Below are 24,007 nucleotides of genomic sequence, written 5' to 3'. Positions count from 1 at the left end.
TCCATTGGAGAAGGTCACATTTCCCTCATCTGGTGAAAGAAGTGGCGTGCGCCCGTTTAACCAACCCCATTTTAGCCCGGCTCCGTGGGTATAGACCTCCTCCTCCTCACCTTTAAACGCATCTTTACTGCTGCGGTGCACATTATACTTGCAGATCATAAAAACCACCTCTAGCGCTGTACTCCGACCATCATGACGTTACTATTTTATGACCTTGAATTATTGTGGTCACCTGGCTATTTAAACCACCGCTATATGGTCGGTCTTTCCACTCACATTAAAACTCCCACTATTGCACCCTTTCCCTCTCCCCTCTCTTTCTCAAAGCAAGCGATAAAGGAAACGAAGGAGAAGGACAGCAAGGGGAAATTATGCTTCATACACATGTTGTTTATTTTTTGTATAGGCTTATCTTCTATCTTTACAAAACGTCCAGTTCAGATGAACAAAAAACAACTAAACACAAAGCAACATAAACGAAAGAAAGTCAGAGACCAAGTAAACACATCAAAATTCATCAAAAGTGTATGGAAAACAATTCAAACGCACTACTGTCACTTTAAGACATTTTTCTAAACAATTCATGTCCAGCGTTTTAAAACAATGTGCATCTGGAGAGGTTAATAGCATTTCACTGTCAAGTCCTAAAAACTGAAACATTTGACAAAACCATGCATGAACTCAATTTATAACCTGCTCTAGATGCTTTCTCCTGCATGCGTGTAGCGTGTGCAGAGCTGGGCCTTGTTTGCATATGTGTAGCAAACTTCATTAACAATGGAGTGGAGTTTAGTCTGCTAGCTTATGTGTAGCCTAAGTGTTGTTTTTGTGAAATTTCTCTTCAAATAAGGTGTAGTCAAATCAGGTGTAGTCACCTGTCTGTCAGATAAGTCAATACTCTTGCTTATCTCCAGGCGGCGCTCTCGCGTCAGATACATGTGGAACAATAACTATTTTTCCAGTTCCAGAGTCTGATGTTTGGTGTAACGCTTTTTCCGTCCACTTTTAGCTATGATCCAGTTTCCAATGCAATTCTCCAATCTGGTGTCCCCTGTAAAAAAAAGGAATTAGTTGAATTAACATAATTATTCGTTTATAGCCTAAACGTAGCCTAATTTGTGATAGAACATAATAATCACTGGCATATGCCACACACCTCCGCAGTATTTAGGGTTGGGGAACCCCTGGAGGTAGCCCCCCTCCCCCATACACCCACCCACACACGTCATAAACCATGGCAAAAATGTTCAGAATTATAGGAAATTAGCTGTAAAAGTGCTAAATGTTCTCTCAGCCTCATGGCAAATGTGTAGAATAACAGGAAACTAGCTTTAAAATTTCAAAATGTTCTCTCAGCCTCATTGCAAAATGTGTAGAATAGCAGGAGATTAGCTATAAAATGGCAACATTATATTTGAGCTTCACAGTAAAGGTGTAGAATTGCAGGAAATCAGCTTTAAAAATGCTCAATTCTCACAGTCTCATTGCAAAATGTGTAGAATAATATGAGATTAGCTATAAAACTGCAACATTTTCTCTCAGCCTCATGGCAAAATGTGTAGAAAAGCATTGCTCAGACCACTGATAAAACACGAACTAAATCAGGTTACCAAGAATGCCATGTCATTTAATATCATTACAGGATTTTTATCTGTTGGCCATTGTATTTACAACTTCACTGTAGGCCTATAGCTTAATGGAGTTGCTAATGATGCAACTCAGTGGAAAAATATATATAATTTCAACTCCAATTGTTTTCTTTCAAGGTTATATAAAGGTCATAACATGTAGTTGTCTTTGATGCCTTATTAATGAACGGAGGTATTGCCTAATCATAGTCTTTAGTGAGATGATAAATTACCTCTTCTCAGAGAATATAGCTTAACTAATGCTGCATTATTTGCGTATCTGGAGAAGCCTACGCTCAATCAAGGCCAATTGAAACAATTAACAATATAGCAACACAGGGCCCACGAAAAATGTGAGTTGATCTCATCAGGCACATAGGCTAATAAAAATACACTGTTAATTCATATGGGTAACTTGTGTATTTTTTGGCGATAAGAATTACATTCTGTTCTTTCAATCCCCTCATAAATAGCATAAGAGATACATTAAATGTAGATATTAGTTAATGCCGCAATACAGGTCTTGGTAAGAGGGATGTATACCACGGACGATGTCCGGGGTGTATAGTCGAGTCTATCCATAAAGGAGTCCGGAGGAGTTTCTGTCTTGATTAGGCCTACATGGTGCAGCGGGCACGAATAATTAAACTAATCACACTGTTCACATGGGGAAAACAATCCGGAAATCATAAAGGCTAGTAATTCAACGGCGCAGTGTTTTTATCATTTTTCAGTGAATTACTGATGAATTAGTCTTTTAGAATGTGGGATAAAAGTATATATTGCTATATTTTAATAGCAAGTTATTAGTAGGGCCTATTGTAACGAATCTGTCAGATTTAAGGAAGAGAGAAATTAAGGACTGAAGCAACTTTTAATATTTCGCCCTAAATCCTACGTTGTTTTTAATTACATGGAAATAGAAGCACCATATCTGCCGGATTTAAACAAGAGTTAAATAAATAAAACATTAATTGTGCAAGCATTGGCGTGAATTTCGGATGCACATGCCGTGGTCACATATGCTCAATACCAGGCCTAAGAAGAATACATAAATAATGATAATATTAATAATAGTCCTAATAATAATAATAATAATAAACCAATCACCAGTGGGTCCTACAATTGTTTTTATAACAGTTTTTCTTTCCTGAACTTACAAAATAAAACGTCATAACTTGAGGTTATATGTGTTTTATATTTGTTGTTTTATACTTTCAAAAGCGAACAAGCTGCAAAAACATAAGCAATCATACAAGCACCCATTCCGTTACCCTTCACCTCCCAGGAAACTTTCATAAGCAAAAGCCTATATTTTTTGTTTTTTTTGTCTGCACAGTTTGTCTGTAGGCTATGTCTTCTCGGGTCGGTTTCTCGGGTCGGTTTCTCGGGTCAGTTTCCCGGGCACAGATTAAATACAGTTTAAACAGTGAGTCTCCATTGAACATGCTTTTAGTCTAGGAATTTGTGTCTGGGAAACCAGCATCTTCTGTTTAAATCCAATGAGATATAAACCAGGCTATATTAGAAGCACATAACAACGTGAATTATGCTTTATTTTATTAATTGCCGTAACTATATAATTACTGTGTATTCATTTGGATAGGCCTCCCATTTTACTAGTAGCCTATTATTTTATTATAAAAAATCCAAGCGAGACATCGGGACTATAGTAAGTCTATCCAATCTGATTATTATTATTGTCATGACCACCAATTAGACATAACAAATCTCATTTGTTAAACCTTCTCAAAATAAGAATGAATGAGCTCCATCTCAACTGCAAAGTATCTGAGGCTATGCAGTGTGCGATTTAATTTCTCAAAATCAAAAATGTAGTTCAATGGTTAACGGATTATATTCCTCCCAGAAAATTGGCAATGGCATGGCAGTTTTGGGAACGAAATAAAGTTGCTTAAATGGGCTATGTCAAGAGCAGACGCAGTCTACCCTTCCAGATCACCCTCGTAGTCCAGTGAAATAAACAACGAAAAGTAGCCTACAGGCAGGCCTGTGCTTAACCGGTATTGTGTGAATGTTATTTGGAGATGTTTAGGAAAGAGATAAGAATCGGAGATTCTATAATTATAAAGATGGAGTAGGGAGGGAAGTGTATGGCTTAGGCTACTCAATTTAGGGGAAATGTCTACTTAATCAGCGTGGTCTGATAATGCTTGTTTATGTGATATAATCCGTGTGTATGTTACCTCACTGTCTGAGTTGTCTGTGCTTCCGTCCGTATTGAGGACAATATCTTTCTCAGACAGTTGTTTCGTTGGTCTGTCATTTTCCTCGAGTTTACTGTCTGCCAGATACGCCCCCTGATTGGTTTCGCAGGTGTAGTTAAATGTTTCTGGATTCTCTGTCCCAGTTTCGACCACAGAGAAGATATTATATGGGCCGAAGCCATGCACATTCTTCTTTCTCAGGTACCGTTGACTGGCTGTAGGCGATTCCGGACGAGAATGTTCGTGCATTTGACTGTCATGGCGTCTGTCAGCCATCCTCTTGTAGGAACAAGGTCAAACAACAGTCTACGTGCGTCCGTTTGGATCCCCGCTATATAGGACGCACATTGAGTCCTTTTTCACACTTTCTGATGGGAAAGAACATGGAAACAGTGTTATCTGGGATGCATTTTTATCTTCAGCCCCAAAAGCATTTAGCTGCGTTAGGTAATGTTGGTGATGGTAGGTGGTGAGAGCCGTCTTTGTCAGAGATGGCGCACCTGGTCCTTTGGAAAGAGGCGAAGACGCGATTCCATCATTTCTCACCGTCGAACAGTCATACTCAGTCGAAACCTCTAAGAGCCTGCATTCCGGAACTGCCAAAATAGCCCTTATCTCTGCACATAGAGGATCCTCCTACCAACTATTCCACATGGAATTTAGAAGCTGGGATTCTATTTGGACATTCCATTGTATTGTTATCTTTCTTATGTTGATACCACTGTTCAGAGCCCTCGTAGAGGATTATAGTCGGGTAGAAATCTGACATATTCGAGTCGGGGGCGTGGAGCATCAAAAAAACTTAATCAACATAATTATGGACGTACGAGGCATGCCACGTGACTTTCAGACCAATAGGTGTTTGAAAGTGGCCGTGATGCACCAGACTGCCATGACGACACTAGCGGCAAGTTGTCGAGTTTTTAGCTCTATGACAGAGTAAGAGCGCCATCTAGCAGGACAGATACAGATAGGGTACAGACGCAAGTTCTTGAACATACAGTAGTAGAGACTAATTAAAATAGTGTTCTATCGAATTATGTGTTCTAGAAAACAAAAGTGAGCAATGGAGCTGGCAAAAAAGAAGAGGATAAACCTAAAGAAGATATGTTATGTAAATTGCACAACATGTAGGCTGACATTACATCATGATAAGTGCTGTCTTTGATTCTTGTGTAGAGGGTCTGCACTCCAAAAAAATAAGACTATTGTTATTTCATGCTATTTATTTCATTTAAAAGCATCAAGAGCAAAAACAAACGTTTTGACAATGATTCTTGAAATATCAACTGCCAAATAGTTCTATGATTTGATCTTATTAGAACTATGTTTCCTAAAGGTAATAACGAAACATTATCTGTTGTTTATATTTCTTATAGTTCATTAAAACTGGACATGGCAGTACTTAAGGTCTCTTTCATAGAGTTTTATAAATGGCATGTAATAGTAGGGTATAATAAAAGAGAAAGAACAATACAATTGATGAACGCAGTAGCTTTGAAAGTGTATCAGGGATGTAAGGTTTATAAACACTATTATCGATAGCCAAAAGGTACTGTAATGTGTTTTAGAGAATTTCTCACATTACTATGCATTAACCTGTTATCAAAAGCCTGTTCTTTTTTTGTGTGCAAACCTTTATATTTGTTTTTATACACTTAGACAGTCGTTGTCTGACAAGTAATTCAAAAGTAAGCAAAAGACTACTACCCCTTTTGTTTGCCTTTTTTTAAATTACAATTATTTAAACCATTGAATTGTTTATGTTTTTTTTTTAAATCTAATTTTACTGGCCATTTTTTGGCTTTAATCATAGATCAATATAGTTGAACCACATATAGGCTATAGGCTACAATAGTGGCTATAATAGTGATGCAAACATTTGCATCATGATATTATTTAATTATGTAAAGGATAATCAACTCGGGGCTCTATGCGTTCTCAGGAAAATAATGAACGACGTGGAAGGTGTGTTCCACGATGCGCTACGGGAGTTAAACTCACCTTCCACGGTGTTTCAATATTTTCCAGAGGATGCATGGAGCCCCAAGTTGATTATCCCTTTTAAACCATGGCTATAATTTAACACATTTGCCACTAGAAATGTGTTCATTTTCAAGCAGTGCTTGACTAGGTTCAAAATAGGTTGCAGTACTCATTTTGGGTGCAGGTACTGTTTATATTTAGGGGCGGGAGCTCCACAATACTTTTGAGCTAAGATTCTATAAGAGAAACAGGAGCTCAAGCAGTAGACACTTTGAGGTGCCTGTACTCAGCTCCAGTGAGCGCCTGCCCAAGTCAAGCACTGTTCACAGGTAGAAATGTGGTCAACATCCACTGAAGCAGCTAGCAAGTTTACTTGAAAGCTACAGTAGTTGCCTTGGTAACCAAACAAACAGACTTGCTAGTTTAGCTAACCAAACTATCAGTCCTAGCTTGCTATTATGAAAATCGAATTCAATGCCAGAAAATGTTTTCAATTCGACTTCTGCTTTCAAAAGCAGCTCAATAGAACATGTAAGAATGAACTATAACCATTTAACTGATATACCGTGCGTTACAGGGAAATAACGAGCACTCTAGAATGCTCTTCAATCCAATCAGAAAGATTTTTCATCAATGCCATGATATAATTAAGAAATAAGGTCCGAGGGGGTGTGGTATATGGCCAATATACTAAGTCTAAGGGCTGTTCTTAAGCACAACGCAATGCGGAGTGCCTGGATACAGCCCTTAGCCGTGGTAAATTGGCAACAAACCCCCAAGGTTCCCTATTGCTATTATAAACTGGTTACCAACGTAATGTTCATTATACAGTTTAATAATAAATTGGGTGGTTCGAGCCCTGAATGCTGATTGGCTGACAGACGTGGTATATCAGACCATATACCACACGCATACCACATTTATTTTTACAGCTGTAATTAAGTTGGTAATCAGTTTATAATAGCAATAAGGCACCTCGGGGGTTTGTGGGATATGGACAATATACCACAGCTACGGGCTGTGTCCAGGCACTCTGCGTTGCATCCTGCATAAGAACAGCCCGTCACCATGGTATATTGGCCATATACCACACCCCATCGGGCCTTATTGCTTAAATAAACCCATTTTATCATGGTTAATCTATTTCCAATTCTTGTAAAACTTACTGCCATCACTTGTTTGAGGAAAATGTGTGAGAGGCAATTTCATAGAGAGTCATCTGTTTCCCCATAGCATGAGAAAACCTACAGAAGAGACTTTGGAATAAGTAAATAAAAAATAATATAGTGGCAATTGAGTGTTCAGTTTTCTTCGCTGATTCTTAATCATTGGATTCAATCAGGTAAGTGTTAATTGTGTTGTGTGACTCAGTAAGTAGCCTACAGAGCACACTGCTAGAAATGCTATGGTCGTGGGTTTAAAATGGCATACAAAGAACAGCATACAAAAAAACACAAATGGATAGCATATGATCCCAATCAAAGGTGTTATCACGTGCTCCACTAAGGCAGTTATTTATCTTATAACTTGTTCTTGTGGTAAAAATGATGTGGCTAAAACAAAGCGCGAATTAAAAGTACGTATCTCAGAGCATCGTAGCACCATTAGGTGCAAAACCTTTACTTACCCAGTTGCGGCCCACTTTTTGGAAGCAAACCACTCGATTTCGTCTCTACGTTATATTGGCATCGAACATGTCACCCTCCCTAGGAGAGGGGGTGACCTTGATAATTTATTGGTAAAACGAGAGGCTGCCTGGATATTTAATTTAAAGACCTTTGCTCCCTTCGGTCTCAAATGTAGACTTTGATCTGAAGCCATTCTTGTGATTATTGTGACTTTGCCATTGTAATTGTTTGTAATTCCAAGATGGCTTAGCAGTTCAGACGTCATTTCTGTTTCGTATTGTCGTGTCCTGTATATATATATATTTACACCTTTCTTCGCATATCTTTTATATATTTTATTATCCAAGAACTCAACTACAAAAGCTTTCCTGCAAAAGCTTTCCTGCAACCCGCTTCACCAATTACAAAAAAGTATTATTTACCTCAAATCTGAAAATCCACCGTGGAAGCTAGCCAGGGGCTAATTCAGAAGCTAGCCAGAAAGCTAACCAGAAGCTATCCGATAGCTAGCCAGAAGCTAATCTGTAGCTGCCCAGAAATTAGCCGGTCTGCTGGCTAGCGTTGGTGTCTCAGCTGCCCACGTTTTGTGGTCATCAGCTATTCCTTTAGCTCGATAATCTACCGGCACTTTTGTGCAACGCGACTCGGACCGGAGCATTCCGGGACTTTTTTTTTCTCTCAGTTTCCCCGGATTTCAGCCGCAGGCTCTGGACATTTGCAGCTAGCTAGCTGCAAACCGTGTGACTATTGGCTTACGTCGATCCCGGAGCAAACTCAAATCATTCCGGAGCTAGCCAGCTGATGAGTTCCATCAGCCATTCCTGGGCTACAGTCACCTATCCGGACCCGTTTTTTTTTTTGTTGTTGTTGTTGCTGCAGATACGGAGCCCCACCGGGCCTTCACGACTGACTGCCGACGTTATCTGCCCGAGGGAGTTATCCAACTGGCACCTCCGTCCCGACGTTACCTGAACGCTCATCTGGGGCCCGCTAACCGTTAGCTGTCTTATCGGCTGCTATCTGAATAAGTATATCGGACAATTATTATTATTATTAATTTTTTTTTTTTTTTTTCTTGGGTCACTATATCTATTTTGCCAATTTGGATTGATCCCCTCTACCACACGGAACCCCACTAACCTACCGACGGAAACGCACGAGGTATCTACAAATAGACTTCCATACTATGCTATCTCGCTACCGATAGCCATCTACCCGGCCAGCTGTCTGGATCGCCGTGACCCCAACCAACCTCTACTCACTGGACCCTTATTGATCACTCGATTAAGCATGCCTCTCCTTAATGTAAATATGCCTTGTCCATTGCTGTTCTGGTTAGTGTTTATTGGCTTATTTCACTGTAGAGCCTCTAGCCCTGCTCACTATACCATATCCAACCTCACAGTTCCACCACCCACATATGCGATGACATCACCTGGTTTCAATGATGTTTCTAGAGACAATATCTCTCTCATCATCACTCAATACCTAGGTTTACCTCCACTGTATTCATATCCTACCATACCTTTGTCTGTACATTATTCCTTTAAGCTATTTTATCGCCCCCAGAAACTTCCTTTTACTCTCTGCTCTAGAAGTTCTAGACAACCAATTCTCATAGCTTTTAGCCGTACCCTTATCCTACTCCTCCTCTGTTCCTCTGGTGATGTAGAGGTGAATCCAGGCCCTGCAGTACCTAGCTCCACTCCTATTCCCCAGGCGCTCTCTTTTGATGACTTCTGTAACCGTAATAGCCTTGGCTTCATGCATGTTAACATTAGAAGCCTCCTCCCTAAGTTTGTTTTGTTCACTGCTTTAGCACACTCTGCCAACCCGGATGTTTTAGCCGTGTCTGAATCCTGGCTTAGAAAGACCACCAAAAATTCTGACATTTTCATCCCCAACTACAAGATTTTCAGACAAGATAGAACGGCCAAAGGGGGCGGTGTTGCAATCTATTGCAAAGATTGCCTGCAGAGTTCTGTTTTACTATCCAGGTCTGTTCCCAAACAATTTGAACTTCTACTTTTAAAAATCCACCTCTCTAAAAACAAGTCTCTCACCGTTGCCGCTTGCTATAGACCACCCTCTGCCCCCAGCTGTGCTCTGGACACTATATGTGAACTGATTGCCCCCCATCTATCTTCAGAGCTCGTGCTGCTAGGCGACCTAAATTTTAACATGCTTAACACCCCAGCCACCCTACAATCTAAGCTTGATGCCCTCAATCTCACACAAATTATCAATGAACCTACCAGGTACCACCCCAATTCCGTAAACACGGGTACCCTCATAGATATCATCCTAACAAACTTGCCCTCCAAATACACCTCTGCTGTTTTCAACCAAGATCTCAGCGATCACTGCCTCATTGCCTGCATCCGTAATGGGTCAGCGGTCAAACGACCTCCACTCATCACTGTCAAACGCTCCCTGAAACACTTCAGCGAGCAGGCCTTTCTAATCGACCTGGCCGAGGTATCCTGGAAGGATATTGATCTCATCCCGTCAGTAGAGGATGCCTGGACATTTTTTAAAAATGCCTTCCTCACCATCTTGAATAAGCATGCCCCATTCAAGAAATTTAGAACCAGGAACAGATATAGCCCTTGGTTCTCTCCTGACCTGACTGCCCTTAACCAACAGAAAAACATCCTATGGCGTTCTGCATTAGCATCGAACAGCCCCCGTGATATGCAACTTTTCAGGGAAGCTAGAAACCAGTATACACAGGCAGTTAGAAAAGCCAAGGCTAGCTTTTTCAAGCAGAAATTTGCTTCCTGCAACACAAATTCAAAAAAGTTCTGGGACACTGTAAAGTCCATGGAGAATAAGAACACCTCCTCCCAGCTTCCAACTGCTCTGAAGATAGGAAACACTGTCACCACCGACAAATCCACTATAATTGAGAATTTCAATAAGCATTTTTCTACGGCTGGCCATGCTTTCCACCTGGCTACCCCTACCCCGGACAACAGCACTGCCCTCCCCTCTGCTACTCGCCCAAGCCTTCCCAATTTCTCTTTCTCCCAAATACAGTCAGCTGATGTTCTAAAAGAGCTGCAAAATCTGGACCCTTACAAATCAGCCGGGCTAGATAATCTGGACCCTTTCTTTCTAAAACTATCTGCTGAAATTGTTGCCACCCCTATTACTAGCCTTTTCAACCTCTCTTTCGTGTCGTCTGAGATTCCCAAAGATTGGAAAGCAGCTGCGGTTATCCCCCTCTTCAAAGGGGGGGACACTCTTGACCCTAACAGCTACAGACCTATATCTATCCTACCCTGCCTTTCTAAGGTCTTCGAAAGCCAAGTCAACAAACAGATTACCGACCATTTCGAATCCCACCATACCTTCTCCGCTATGCAATCTGGTTTCAGAGCTGGTCATGGGTGTACCTCAGCCACGCTCAAGGTCATAAACGATATCTTAACCGCCATCGATAGGAAACAATACTGTGCAGCCGTATTCATTGACCTGGCCAAGGCTTTTGACTCTGTCAATCACCACATCCTCATCGGCAGACTCGACAGCCTTGGTTTCTCTAATGATTGCCTCGCCTGGTTCACCAACTACTTCTCTGATCGAGTTCAGTGTGTCAAATCGGAGGGTCTGTTGTCCGGGCCTCTGGCAGTCTCCATGGGGGTGCCACAGGGTTCAATTCTTGGACCGACTCTCTTCTCTGTATACATCAATGATGTCGCTCTTGCTGCTGGTGATTCTCTGATCCACCTCTACGCAGACGACACTATTCTGTATACTTCTGGCCCTTCTTTTGACACCGTGTTAACAACCCTCCAGGCGAGCTTCAATGCCATACAACTCTCCTTCCGTGGCCTCCAATTGCTCTTAAATACAAGTAAAACTAAATGCATGCTCTTCAACCGATCGCTGCCTGCACCTGCCCGCCTGTCCAACATCACTACTCTGGACGGCTCTGACTTAGAATATGTGGACAACTACAAATACCTAGGTGTCTGGTTAGACTGTAAACTCTCCTTCCAGACTCACATCAAACATCTCCAATCCAAAGTTAAATCTAGAATTGGCTTCCTATTCCGCAACAAAGCATCCTTCACTCATGCTGCCAAACATACCCTTGTAAAACTGACCATCCTACCAATCCTCGACTTCGGTGATGTCATTTACAAAATAGCCTCCAAAACCCTACTCAATAAATTGGATGCAGTCTATCACAGTGCCATCCGTTTTGTCACCAAAGCCCCATATACTACCCACCACTGCGACCTGTACACTCTCGTTGGCTGGCCCTCGCTTCATACTCGTCGCCAAACCCACTGGTTCCAGGTCATCTACAAGACCCTGCTAGGTAAAGTCCCCCCTTATCTCAGCTCGCTGGTCACCATAGCAACACCTACCTGTAGCACGCGCTCCAGCAGGTTTATCTCTCTGGTCACCCCCAAAACCAATTCTTCCTTTGGCCGCCTCTCCTTCCAGTTCTCTGCTGCCAATGACTGGAACGAACTACAAAAATCTCTGAAACTGGAAACACTTATCTCCCTCACTAGCTTTAAGCACCAGCTGTCAGAGCAGCTCATAGATTACTGCACCTGTACATAGCCCATCTATAATTTAGCCCAAACAACTACCTCTTTACCTACTGTATTTATTTATTTATTTTGCTCCTTTGCACCCCATTATTTCTGTCTCTACTTTGCGCTTTCTTCCACTGCAAACCAACCATTCCAGTGTTTTTTATTTTACTTGCTGTGTTGTATTTACTTCGCCACCATGGCCTTTTTATATTTTTATTTATTTATACATATATTTGTTTGCCTTCACCTCCCTTATCTCACCTCACTTGCTCACATTGTATATAGACTTATTTTTTTTCACTGTATCATTGACTATATGTTTGTTTTACTCCATGTGTAACTATGTGTTGTTGTATGTGTCGAACTGCTTTGCTTTATCTTGGCCAGGTCGCAATTGTAAATGAGAACGTGTTCTCAATTTGCCTACCTGGTTAAATAAAGGTTAAATAAATAAAATAAAATAAATAAAAAGCTTGTGTAGTCTAAAATGAATCTATGATCGTATGCTATCCATTTGGTTTTTTGTATGCTGTTCTTTGTATGCCATTTTAATATTTGATAATTAACCAATGATATTAGGCCACACTTGGCCATGATTACAGACACCTGTGTCTTTTGACACTATATAAACGAGTCATACCGCAGTGTTTGATCATACCCTGATGAAGACAGCTTGGCTGTCGAAACGTTGGACATTCAATTTTTGCATCTGAGCTCCTAGAGAGTGCTGCTCTCCTTTATTTTCAAGTTTTCCACTCCGCTAGCCAGCACCTCGCCTAATAGGTGTGCGTTTCTTTTTCTTCTAGATTTAGAAAATACAACATAACATTACATTCTCCAGATATGCATATAAGCCTATATTTGATCTAACTTCTCAGTTAACGTGTCGCTGTCATAATCTGCCAGAGAGCCTTGCAATTAAAAATAAATGTAATCCACAAATGAGTAAACTATAGCCTACCATCTAAGAATTATTGGTTTGTTTACCTGGTTTGTTTACCTGCGACTTTTGCCCTCAATGGCGCCGAAAGAGAGGTCACTGACAATGACCCAGCCTTTTCACAGCATGTTATGATGTAGCCTAACGATTTAAACACGGATCAGGGGGGAGAGAAAGTGAATGTAGGCTATGCTGGTCGAATCCTATAACTGTAGGGCTAGGCTATATCTGCACGCATCTTAAATCGCCCATTTATATCAATAAAGAGACATGATTTATGCGAAACAACCCGTACTTGGCCGTTTCTAAAATAAGAATTCAGCCCTTTGAGAGTGAGCTTGATTTCAAAGCAATACAAAATGGTGATGTGGCTGTCCATGTTACAATTGATAATATCGCGTCCTTATGTTTATATGAAATAAAACAAAACAGCTAGGCCTATAGCCGGCCTGCCTATAGCGCACAGAGGCTTCATTTACAATCTTAAAAAAGGATTGTTAAGAGATCCCGCCTCGTTCAGTGTGGTGAGGAGGCTTAGAGGCTATCTGAGTTTAATACATGGCAGGAACTGGATTACATTCAGAGGTTGGTTCTTAAGATCACAAAAAAGGGTATGTAGCCCATTTCTGGAGCATAGGCCTACTTGATATCAATGACGTTTTTAAAGAGGATGGGCTGACAGTGAGGAGCAAGAGAAGTTATGTGACTGAGTGTTGTCGGTAGCACCTGGTCGACCCGTGTTCCACACATTTGTGAATATCAACAAGATATTGTCAGTAGGCCTATATCATTAGGAACAAAACTAATATTTTTTGTAAGGGTGTGTTTAGACAGAACTGATCCAAGGCACTGTGATTGGTTGTTGGCTCTTGTATAATTAAATAAATGAATAGACCCGTCAGCTTTCAGCAAAATCAGCGTTATAATTCCAAAAAGCCTTGAAGTAGGCATAGTGTGCTGAAATGTTAGTGTTTTATACCAATTATATTATTTGTAGGACAGTATGTGCAACTATCTTAATTTTTTTATGAAATGCCTTGGATTACCATGGTTTCATAATCTGTATAACATATTAATAGCACTATAACATAATATAAGTGTATATTTCATAAATAAGATACGTAGAAAAACATCGGATCAGTCAGTCAGTCGGATCAGTCAGATGTTTTCAGTAGGCAAAAAAAATAAACATCTGGGTTTTCTATAAAGAGTTTTCGATTAATATTTCTAAATCTATTGGTTTTATTGGTTATCGCGATAGAATTCAACACATCTGAAAAAACATTGCTTAAATAAGAAGGTATGAGCCAGATGTAGGCTATGTCGGCGTTCGTTTATTGATTTTAGGTCACCTTGCTGCGGACTCACTACACCCCAAAACCTTAAAATATAGACTCTTATTACACAAAACACACACACATGCTCAAATCCTGTGACATTCCAATACGCCAGGGTGAACGACCTTAACATATGCACACCCATGCACACAGATAGCCTACCTGCGCGGGTACGCTGAACGGGCCAGGGGTCTAGACCTGCATAGAAAGTTTACAAGTTAGAATATAAACACGAGCACATAAAATACCAGTCTGAATTGAAATATAGCATGCACATTTTCTGAAAATTGCAATCTTAATGATAAAAGTTGCATCAATGGAAACGTTTTAATGGTTAAACGCCCGTTGCCAACATTAAACGGACTATCATTATTTATATCCATGTTCTTATTCTTCACATTAACATTCCTATATTACTAATTCATTTTAGCTTAATATGATTAGACTACTATACGGCCTAATTATATATGTGTTTTAGGCTACTTATTACTATTTCATGCTTCACGTTACTTTTCTTGAAGGGAATGTGAATGACTTTTCTCGAAGCATAACATGACATGATAAGAGTCAAAATCATTCCTGAAAACCTAAAGCCTTGATGGTGTAACATTTTTACTCACGCAGCTAATCCTCCACAACACACACTAAAATGGAGTCCGCCTTCATGCCATCAAAGTGACAGTAAAATAATATTACATTTGAAACAACGTTGAGCTATTTTGCACTTGAAGCCCGCTTTACTATACCCGTATACACGAATGGTACATTTACGCTCGACGCATATTCTCGGCCTTAAATCAAATTATAAATCTGCCAGGTGTGATATAGGCCCACAAGATAAGTCAGCATAATATTAAATTTGAACATCGTAAAAAATCTTAAACAATTTACCAAACTGCACAGGGCTGGTTATTTATAGGCTTGTCATCGCCTTGCTGGGTTAAGCGAAATGTCGTTCTCTGAAATAATGCGCACTCACACACATAGGCATACACACAGTCTACCTCTCTGTCACACACCCACCCACCATTATGCACACCATACACCAGAAAGGCCTTTACGCACAAACAATTGCTTTTTGGAAACCTGACCTTGATTTCCTAAAGATGTCCATCACTGCATCCTCTCGTCCAATTCCATGCCTTCATACCATAAGCCTAGCTAGCTTATAGGCTAAATATTATTTTTAAAGACCCATACTAACAAAGCCTTCAAAAGAGCAAGCTCGTATCGCAGTTGTGCCTGTTCAACCATTCAAACACATAGCTTACAAGCAATGTAGGCTATATTCCTAGTAGCTATTCCTCTTTCTCCTCCCTGTGGTTCTCTTCTCAATAGAGGGCTATAGTACCATTAGGGCCTTGTTCAACAATTGTCTATCTGGTGCGGAAGCGTCGCCTCGTGGTCATAACAAAATTGACGTAACACCAAATAAAGCGCAGGTTTTTGTGGGGCCCTGGATTTGTGTGGGGGTCTGGATTTATTTGATTGTACCACAACCACGACTCCTACCCGATTAATAATGTCAAGAGGTACATTTTGAGAGGATGTATTGATTATGTCAATATTGTAAACAGAGATCTGACACACCTTTGAGTGACGTTGGACACCACCAGACAGAACGTGATATCCGCGTCTTACTCCAGAAACCGCTGGTCTCATAGGCACATGCACGCACACAAGAGTAAAATGAGGGAGAGGCGAGAGCCAAGAAGAGCAGGCAATCTGATGCCGTGAGAGGGACCCTGAGTTGCGAAAAACTCCAGTCCAGGCCCAAGGTCCCTCAGCGGGGTGTGAGAGCAGTAGTGTGAGAGTCTTGATCTCCAGCATTGATCCAGAACCTACTCCTCTTCCCTCAGCCATATGTATTTTATCACCCGGTAGGCATATTATGCGAAATTAGTTTGGGGGGGGGGTTACATGTTACTTGAGCTATAAGCCAAAAATTATACATGTTCGGTCATCAGCCAATCCATTTTGTATTTGGAACTAGTTGAAAATAAAATGGAAAAGGCGTATTTGAAATACACTGAGTGTACAAAACATTAGGAACACCTACCTAATATTGAGTTGCACACACTTTTGCCCTCAGAACAGCCTCAATTCGTCGGGGCATAGACTCTACAAGGTGTGGAAAGCATTCCACAGAGATGCTGCCCCATGTTGACTCCAATGCTTCCCACAGTTGTGTCAAGTTGGCTGGATGTCTTTTGGATGGTGGACCATTCTTGATACACACGGAAAACTGTTGAGCGTCAAAAACCCAAGTGTTCCAATTCTTGATACACTCAAACCAGTGCGCCTGCCACCTACTACCATACCCGATTCAAAGGCACTTACATTTGTTGTCTTACCCATTCACCCTCTAAATGGCACACATACACAATTCATGTCTGCAATAGTTTATGCTGCAATAGTTTATGTTTGGGGGGCTAGTATCTGTCTGTTATATCTGGAGAATTTATGCTGTCTTATCCAGTGTCCTGTGTGAATTTAAATATGCTCTCCCTAATTCTCTCTCTCTTTTTTCTTTTTCTTTCTTTCTTTCTTTCTTTCTTTCTTTCTTTCTTTCTTTCTTTCTTTCATTCTTTCTTTCTTTCTTTCTTTCTTTCTCTCTTGGAGGACCTGAGCCCTAGGACCATGTCCCCAGTCCACCAGGTCTTGCTGCTGCTCCAGTTTCAACTGTTCTGCCTGCGGCAATGGAACCCTGACTTGTTCACCGGACGTGCTACCTGTCCCAGACCTGCTGTTTTCAGCTCTCTAGAGACAGCAGGAGCGGTAGAGATACTCTGAATGATCGGCTATGAAAAGCCAACGGACATTTATTCCTGAGGTGCTGACCTGTTGCACCCTCTACAACCACTGTGATTATTATTATTTGACCCTGCTGGTCATCTATGAAAATTTGAACATCTTGGCCATGTTCTGTTATAATCTCCACCCGGTACAGCCAGAAGAGGATTGGCCACCCGTCATAGCCTGGTTCCTCTCTAGGTTTCTTCCTAGGTTCTGGCCTTTCTATGGAGTTTTTCCTAGCCACGGTGCTTCTACACCTGCATTGCTTGCTGTTTGGGGTTTTAGGCTGGGTTTCTGTACAGCACTTTGTGACATCAGCTAATGTAAGAAGGACTTTATAAATACATTTGATTGATTGATGTCTCAATTGTCTCAAGAGAGACAAGAAAGAGAGGCTATTCCTAATATTTTGTACACTCAGTATATGTAGGCCTATATCTAACTATTATTTCATCCTGCATGTATAAGACTTTTGCAGTAGCCCATAAGAGGCCACATGAAAATATGGAAAATGCAAAACATTTAGGTTATTTGGAGTGTTGGACAGTGTTATACACTTAGACCTCAAAGTTCCAATCTGGTTTTAACAAAATATATGTTACACTATTCAATTGCTTGAGGATGTCAAATTGCTGCACTCCAGATGTCAAATTGGGGCTGCTTTTCCATTTCAATTAGCCTACAGCAAATTAATTATAATGGTATGATCATGCATATAAAGTGTATCCAATACAGACTAACTGTTTTGCTTATTTTGGGTTCACAAGTACCTAAAATGAAACAGATATTAAACAATAGCAAACAAAACATGGCAAATTGTTTTTCAAAATTCTACCACATTCATAACAGGTTGAAAAAAAAACATTAGCCTATATGCGTCAGTTTTCAAGAGGTCAATGGTAGGTTCTCTAAACATCCCCCTTCAAACCCCATCCCCCTTTCCCCCCGACACTCTTTCGTTTGCAACCCTCATTGGCTGGCTCACCAGTTGGTACCCGCATTTCCGAGAGCAAAGCCAGTCTCGGATTCAACTTTATTGAGTAGGGTTAAAGGTGATGGCCTTGACTTCACGAAAGTTCAAAGACAATATCTCTTTCTTTCTCGCAATACATCAAAATACACCTAAACGTTCCAAGTCCTCCATATCTGTACATTGTTGCCCATCGGTATGAATTACATTAGATATAGCCTATGCGTAAATGCGTCGGCAGCCACAGAGTAAAAAAAACATGTCACAGCTGCAGGACATCAGTGGTGAGGTATAGGCCTATACCAAATGGTCGATAAACTTGAGGTTTTTTTCTCTCCAGAAACGGATACCCAAGTTGTCGTCGTTTTGTTGTCCCAAGCGCAAATGGATAAAGATATAGGCCTAGTGGATGACGTGAAGATAGTGCGCTCGGGATGTTATCTAAATCAGACATGTTTCAAATAGGATGTTTATATGTTTTTACGTAAACGGCCACCTATAGCCTACTCGACCTCTCTATTTACGATGGAAGGAATCTCTCCACTGGGCAGACGGTGTAATTAAGAGAAAAGTAGCTATTTATTGCCCTTGTCTTTATGACAGTGTCTAGACCAGGCCAGCTCATTGACACATTCACTCAACAACATCACTAACACGCGCACACAGGCACGCACACGCAAATGTGTTTTACTTTACATATAGCCTATAGGTCATACATGGATGATAACCAATTCAACATTATAGCACCTCTAATTATTTGCAGAGTTTTTCGTGAAAATAAGAGAAATGGTCAATTAAGACAAATGTACAACCCTCATGTTCATGACAAATTGCGGCTCAAGTCTATAGTTGAACTATGTTACAAGCACTCCCAATATTTTAATCTAACATTTTACCTAGTTTTAGCCTATTGATTTGTGTGTAGACAAGGATTTTTTATTTGTATCAATTAGCCTACCTAGTTGAGTTCTGAGATAGAGCCTATACTTATTTTCCATGAATCTTAACATGAAATCTCAACGACTTGTCAGGGACATGTATAGGGTTTCACAACGTTTTATTTGTATACTGTGCTATTAAGGGCCTACTTAAGAAGTAAAGTAGAACGTAACTTGCAATGCTGTTCTACAAGCATTGAGGACTAGCCCAACTGATTCTGCAAAAGACCAAGCATTCTGCATGAATACACAAAGTATAATATTACGTTCTTGGTAGTTGATCTTTGAAATACAGACCTAGACCCAGTAAAAATGATAATATAAAACTCTCAAAGAATGGCTTGATTTAAGAATCACTATTCGTTTATTTTTATGTTACATTCTTTCACTTGATGCATATAGGCTTATGCAACGTCATTTCTTCATACTGCATAACATGTAAACGGAAAGCAATCAACAAAAAGCTCGCTATAGTCAAAGAGCTTGTAGCCCTAGAGCTAAGTTATTTTCTGAATTCTTGAAAATATAGTAATTAGGTTAAGTGATAACATTTTATAAACAAGTGAAATATATATACAGTCATATAGTCAAAGGAGATTAATTTGGGACCAATGATTCGTGTCGAAGTTCTTGGTTGCTGCAAAAATGTTTATATATCTGCATATCTATGAAGAAGAGTCTGTGCGGCTGTCCTCAAGTCGGTTAAGTTTGTAGCAAAATCATTTTCACAAAGAAAGGATAATGATGTAATACAGAGATAAAAGAGAGAAACGTCACTGGAAAGACAGAATTTCACAAGTGAATCGAAATAGGCTATAATCAAACTAAAAGAAATACTGATGTCGTGCTTGCCATTACAATGTTTCAAATGTTTGGCCATATGTGACAAACGCGTAAATATAAATCTTTCATTGGAAAAAATGGAATAGTTTACCTTCATTGCTCTGCTACTGTCAGAGATACATTTCTCTGATGTCTTGTGTTATGCTGGTTCTTGTTATTGGTTCAACAAAACAAGGAAACGTAAAACATATTGATAAGTGCTTTTCTTTCCAGTCCCAGCGTTTCCATGAATGACCTAACACTTGTTTTTGGCCAGTCGACTCCGGCCTTATCCTCCAAAGGCAATTCAGTTTCAGAGATGATAATATTGATGATTATTTCCCCCCCAAAGCTACCAGTTTAGTGTTTAGTTCACAATAAGGGATTTCCAGAAAAATACTGCAGCCGATCTCGGCTTAATTTCTTTTCTTTCATTCGGCGGTTCTGGAACCAGATTTTGACCTGACGGTCAGTGAGGTTTAGCATTCTGGAGAGCTGCAACCGTTTCTCCTTGTTGATATAAACATTAAAGAAGAACTCTCTTTCCAGTTCCCGAATCTGGAACTTCGTGTACGGACACCTCTTCTTCCTCGTGCGTGGTGTACCTTAGAGCAATATAAAACAAATAATCAGAAGAATGTAAGGTCGAGTGTATTCAACATGTAGGCCAAACTTTTTTCAAATAAAACAAGCATTAAGATACACGCTGAAACGTATGGGGATTCAAAACGTAGGTATGTTAAGTTTGATAAAATGTAAGTGTCCTAAACACGTAGCCTACCCTCAAGCCTGCACATTCATTTTCTTTCTCTGTATCCTTAAATCCATGGCCACCAGTGCCATCCTCTTGTAACATACAACTATAATCAACCATCTCTATAAAATCTCTTGACGAGTTTTGTAACGCTATTCACGAAACTACAAAGACATCGCACTTCATCACCTCACTGACATAATACATGGGAATATATGGCTATCATGGAAAATATGAACCTTCCTTTCATATCATAATGCGATCATCTATAGCGAATTAACACTGGATACCTAGATAGCATTACTGCCAATCAAATAGGTGGGATATAATTATAGGCTAGAGACAAATTCTTCCATGCCACTATGGGGGAGTTTAGGCCTACGGACTGGGAGCCACTGTTTAATAGTCGCAAATGAATATGAGTGAATTATATCTAGGCTATTTGCTCATTGGTTTATCATATTCTACATGGACTATAACAAAACCGAACGAGTTTGTTGGTGATTTACAGAATAGCCTAGACTAAGATCTCAACGCTTGGAAGATTTAAATAATTGATTAGTCTACAAACTAAAATACTAGGCTAGCCTACTTTCACGGTTACCAATACAGATGCACGTTTTGAGAAGAGCATAGGTCCCAAAGAAACAAAACATTATGATTATCACAACTATTATTAGGCTATTCTTTTTTACATGCAATCTCGATCGAACATATAGGCTAGCTGCTGTTAATGCGTAAAGTAACCTGTGCAGAGTAGCAACACAGTAGCATTTCTGCATTTTACAGGAGGCTGCTGAGAAGGGGGGGAAATCAAAGGACGCCCAAAAGCAGTGTTCTGCTCAATTGCTTTTTACCCTCGACAACTTGGTGAAACATCGCCCAGCGCAAGTTCATGATCAAAGTTAGCGTTTGTCACAATAGCGGGCTCTTAAAATTTCACAGACTGGGAGAGCTGCTGCCTGCTGCCTGTGTGTAACGTATCGTTTTTTTCAAAGCGCTTTCCCATCGTAAAATGTTTTCTTGTTGGAAGAAAGAGCTTTGTAGGTTATAATAAAATCCTTTGAATGCTTATAAAACTCCACATAAAATCTGACCGACAAAAATACGGGGCTAGTCCCTTAACCTTTTTTACAGCTTCGGCTTCGGTACCTACTCGAGTGGCTTGTTTTGTTGGCGCTGGCGTCTTTCTTGCCCGATGAAGAAGCACAAGAACCAGAATTAACGTTTTCCTCTTCACCCTCTGGGTCTTTCTCAGGGTCTGTGGCTCTGTGGAGGAGGGCGGCAGGCGGCTGGGACGCCGAATCCAGCTTACTGGATTCGCCGTCCTGAGCACAATTCTCTGTCGAGATGTTTTCCGTCCCATTGTGTGTGCTTTCGAAAAAGCGGTCAAAGCCCTGCGGTAGAACGTGGCTTTTCCCCACACCCGAATAAAAGCCCGTGGATAGGTGGTTGGAGCTTGGGTGGTTGTGGTGATGATGGTGATGACTGTATACACTTTCGTTTTTCATCAGCATTTCTGTCATGGTGGACGATGGCGGAAGGCAGTCTCTATGTACCAGTTCCTCCCCAGAGTAGCAGGACGCATAGTTCCCTCTATGGTGCCACTTAGTTGAGGGGTCCAAACCGTAAGAAACGTCCCGAACCGGTTGCACTTGGGAGAGGTTCGTGGAGTAAGGGTAGGTGATTTGCCGAGATGGGGCCTGTGGCAGGAACGAAGAGACAGCAGAAAATTCGGGGACGTAATATGTGCAGCTGGGGAGGTAAAGGTTGGACGCACAGCTCGCTCTGTCTCCGAACTCGGAAGTCCTGTCTTTTCGCGTCTGTGAGCAGAAGTTTCCCAGATTAACCGAGTTAAACATCTTTCTCCCCGTTCTCTTGCACTATAGATAGATGTTTTGGATTCGAACTGCAGAAGGAGAAATTTTGGGAAGGCGAGATGACGTGCTATCCGTCTAAGTCGCCCCAAGACACGTGATTGAAAGTAGATATTGTCATATATCAATTTGGAACACTTACATGCGTAGGAGTGGTTCACTTAGGTAAGATATAGAAGGTTCAAACGATTGGTTTTCCAACACCGCAGGAGTATTATAAAAATCAATATCAGGTATCTTACCATTTTTTGCTTTAGTCTCTGAACGATATAATCAAAATATGAATACCGTATAGTACACGCGCAATGCAATGCATAGTAAATAACTAAAAGGTACGGGTTTTTGAGTATAACAATAATGATTATTAATGTTATTATTATTACTATTATTATGGTTATTATTATTACGAGGCCATGCAAATGTCAGTTATAATGGTTATTTTGCAAGCCCTTAGTGAATTTCGACTATGTGAGCGTGCAGTGTTTGAGATTAGCCCTTTCCCCAATTTATTTTCCTATCAATGAAAGACCTCTATTAATCCTCTATCCTATCAAAAAACCCTTGAAGTAAATATTGAACATATTCTACAAACTCTTGAATTATTACAAATAAATGATGATAACACTTAGAATTTCTTACAGTCGTCTTTTGTGAATGAATTTGCATGAAGGCCCAATTTCCATATAACCTGATATTTCAGCAAATAAAAGATAGATCAAATGTTCATTATCATCTAGTCTGATGGTTTAGTTTATATGTTATGAATTCCAAGTTAACCTGTTGTAATAACTGGTTTAAAGATCTCGTTAAGAACCCAATTTAAACGCGGGTCATTGCTCTACCCCCATAACCAAGATCACGGAAAGAAAGAAATTTGCATCGAAATTCTGAATATATTTTTTTGTTAGGCCAGTGTTTGGCGACGTGATGGAATCAAGGAAGTCAGAGAGCAAAAACATAGTTCTTGAGTTTATAACCTGTGTGTGTGTGTGTGTGTGCGCGCGCGCACCCATGCTTTTCCCTGCATGAATATGTTAAGACATTAACCCGCCTTTACATATGTAGATTTTAGCTTATATGCCTACTCGTCGAGATTTATATATGTTTGACAAATTATATAAACCACTTAATATCATTATATTTGTATATTGGCCATCTATTTATGGGATAATTGCTCGGTCTGTAACATTTCACTCATTTGAATTTATTATTTAATTTATATTCCAGATAAATCCAAATATAAATATGGCTTTACCATAACATTTCCCTACACGTGTTCGGATGTCCCTACGTTTGCACTTTGCACGTTGGTAATAGGCTAAAAAGAGAGAAGGCATAAAAGGAATGCAAGCTCTCTATAGCACATTAGTTTTCTTCCATGCATTTTTGCATCAACCAGAACCCGGGATGACAAGCCATTATGCATATCCGAAAACAGAAGTTTCCCATCACTAACAAAGACCAAATGGTTTCATTGAACTAGAAGTGAGGAAAAGCGCTCAATAAATAATGTTAATATATAATAGTGTTCAATATATAATGCCAGA

At 40.3% G+C, this 24,007-nt stretch overlaps 1 protein-coding gene and 1 long non-coding RNA gene across 2 annotated transcripts in view; one reads left to right on the top strand and one right to left on the bottom strand.

Annotated features, from left to right (window-relative positions):
* The window catches only part of LOC139535892 (uncharacterized), a 28,698-nt gene extending 10,863 nt beyond the window's left edge, over nucleotides 1-17,835 (top strand). Inside the window, exon 2 of the long non-coding RNA XR_011667219.1 lies at nucleotides 16,926-17,835. This is a non-coding gene — a long non-coding RNA (uncharacterized lncRNA). The remainder of the gene's footprint in view (nucleotides 1-16,925) is intronic.
* On the bottom strand, nucleotides 365-22,565 carry LOC139535883 (homeobox protein Hox-C11a-like). The gene is made up of 4 exons (XM_071335767.1): nucleotides 21,740-22,565; nucleotides 19,942-20,434; nucleotides 14,466-14,501; nucleotides 365-1,051 (listed from the first exon to the last, which is right to left on the bottom strand). The coding sequence occupies exons 1-2, from the start codon at nucleotides 22,443-22,445 to the stop codon at nucleotides 20,202-20,204; spliced, it is 939 nt and encodes a 312-aa protein (XP_071191868.1). The 5' UTR covers nucleotides 22,446-22,565; the 3' UTR covers nucleotides 365-1,051; nucleotides 14,466-14,501; nucleotides 19,942-20,201.
* Between the last annotated feature and the right edge of the window lie 1,442 nt (nucleotides 22,566-24,007).

This window comes from Salvelinus alpinus, chromosome 12 (genome assembly GCF_045679555.1).
Source record: "Salvelinus alpinus chromosome 12, SLU_Salpinus.1, whole genome shotgun sequence".
NCBI classification, from domain to species: domain Eukaryota; kingdom Metazoa; phylum Chordata; class Actinopteri; order Salmoniformes; family Salmonidae; genus Salvelinus; species Salvelinus alpinus.
Note: the sequence above shows the minus strand (reverse complement) of the source record. Positions and strands in the feature narration are given on the sequence as shown.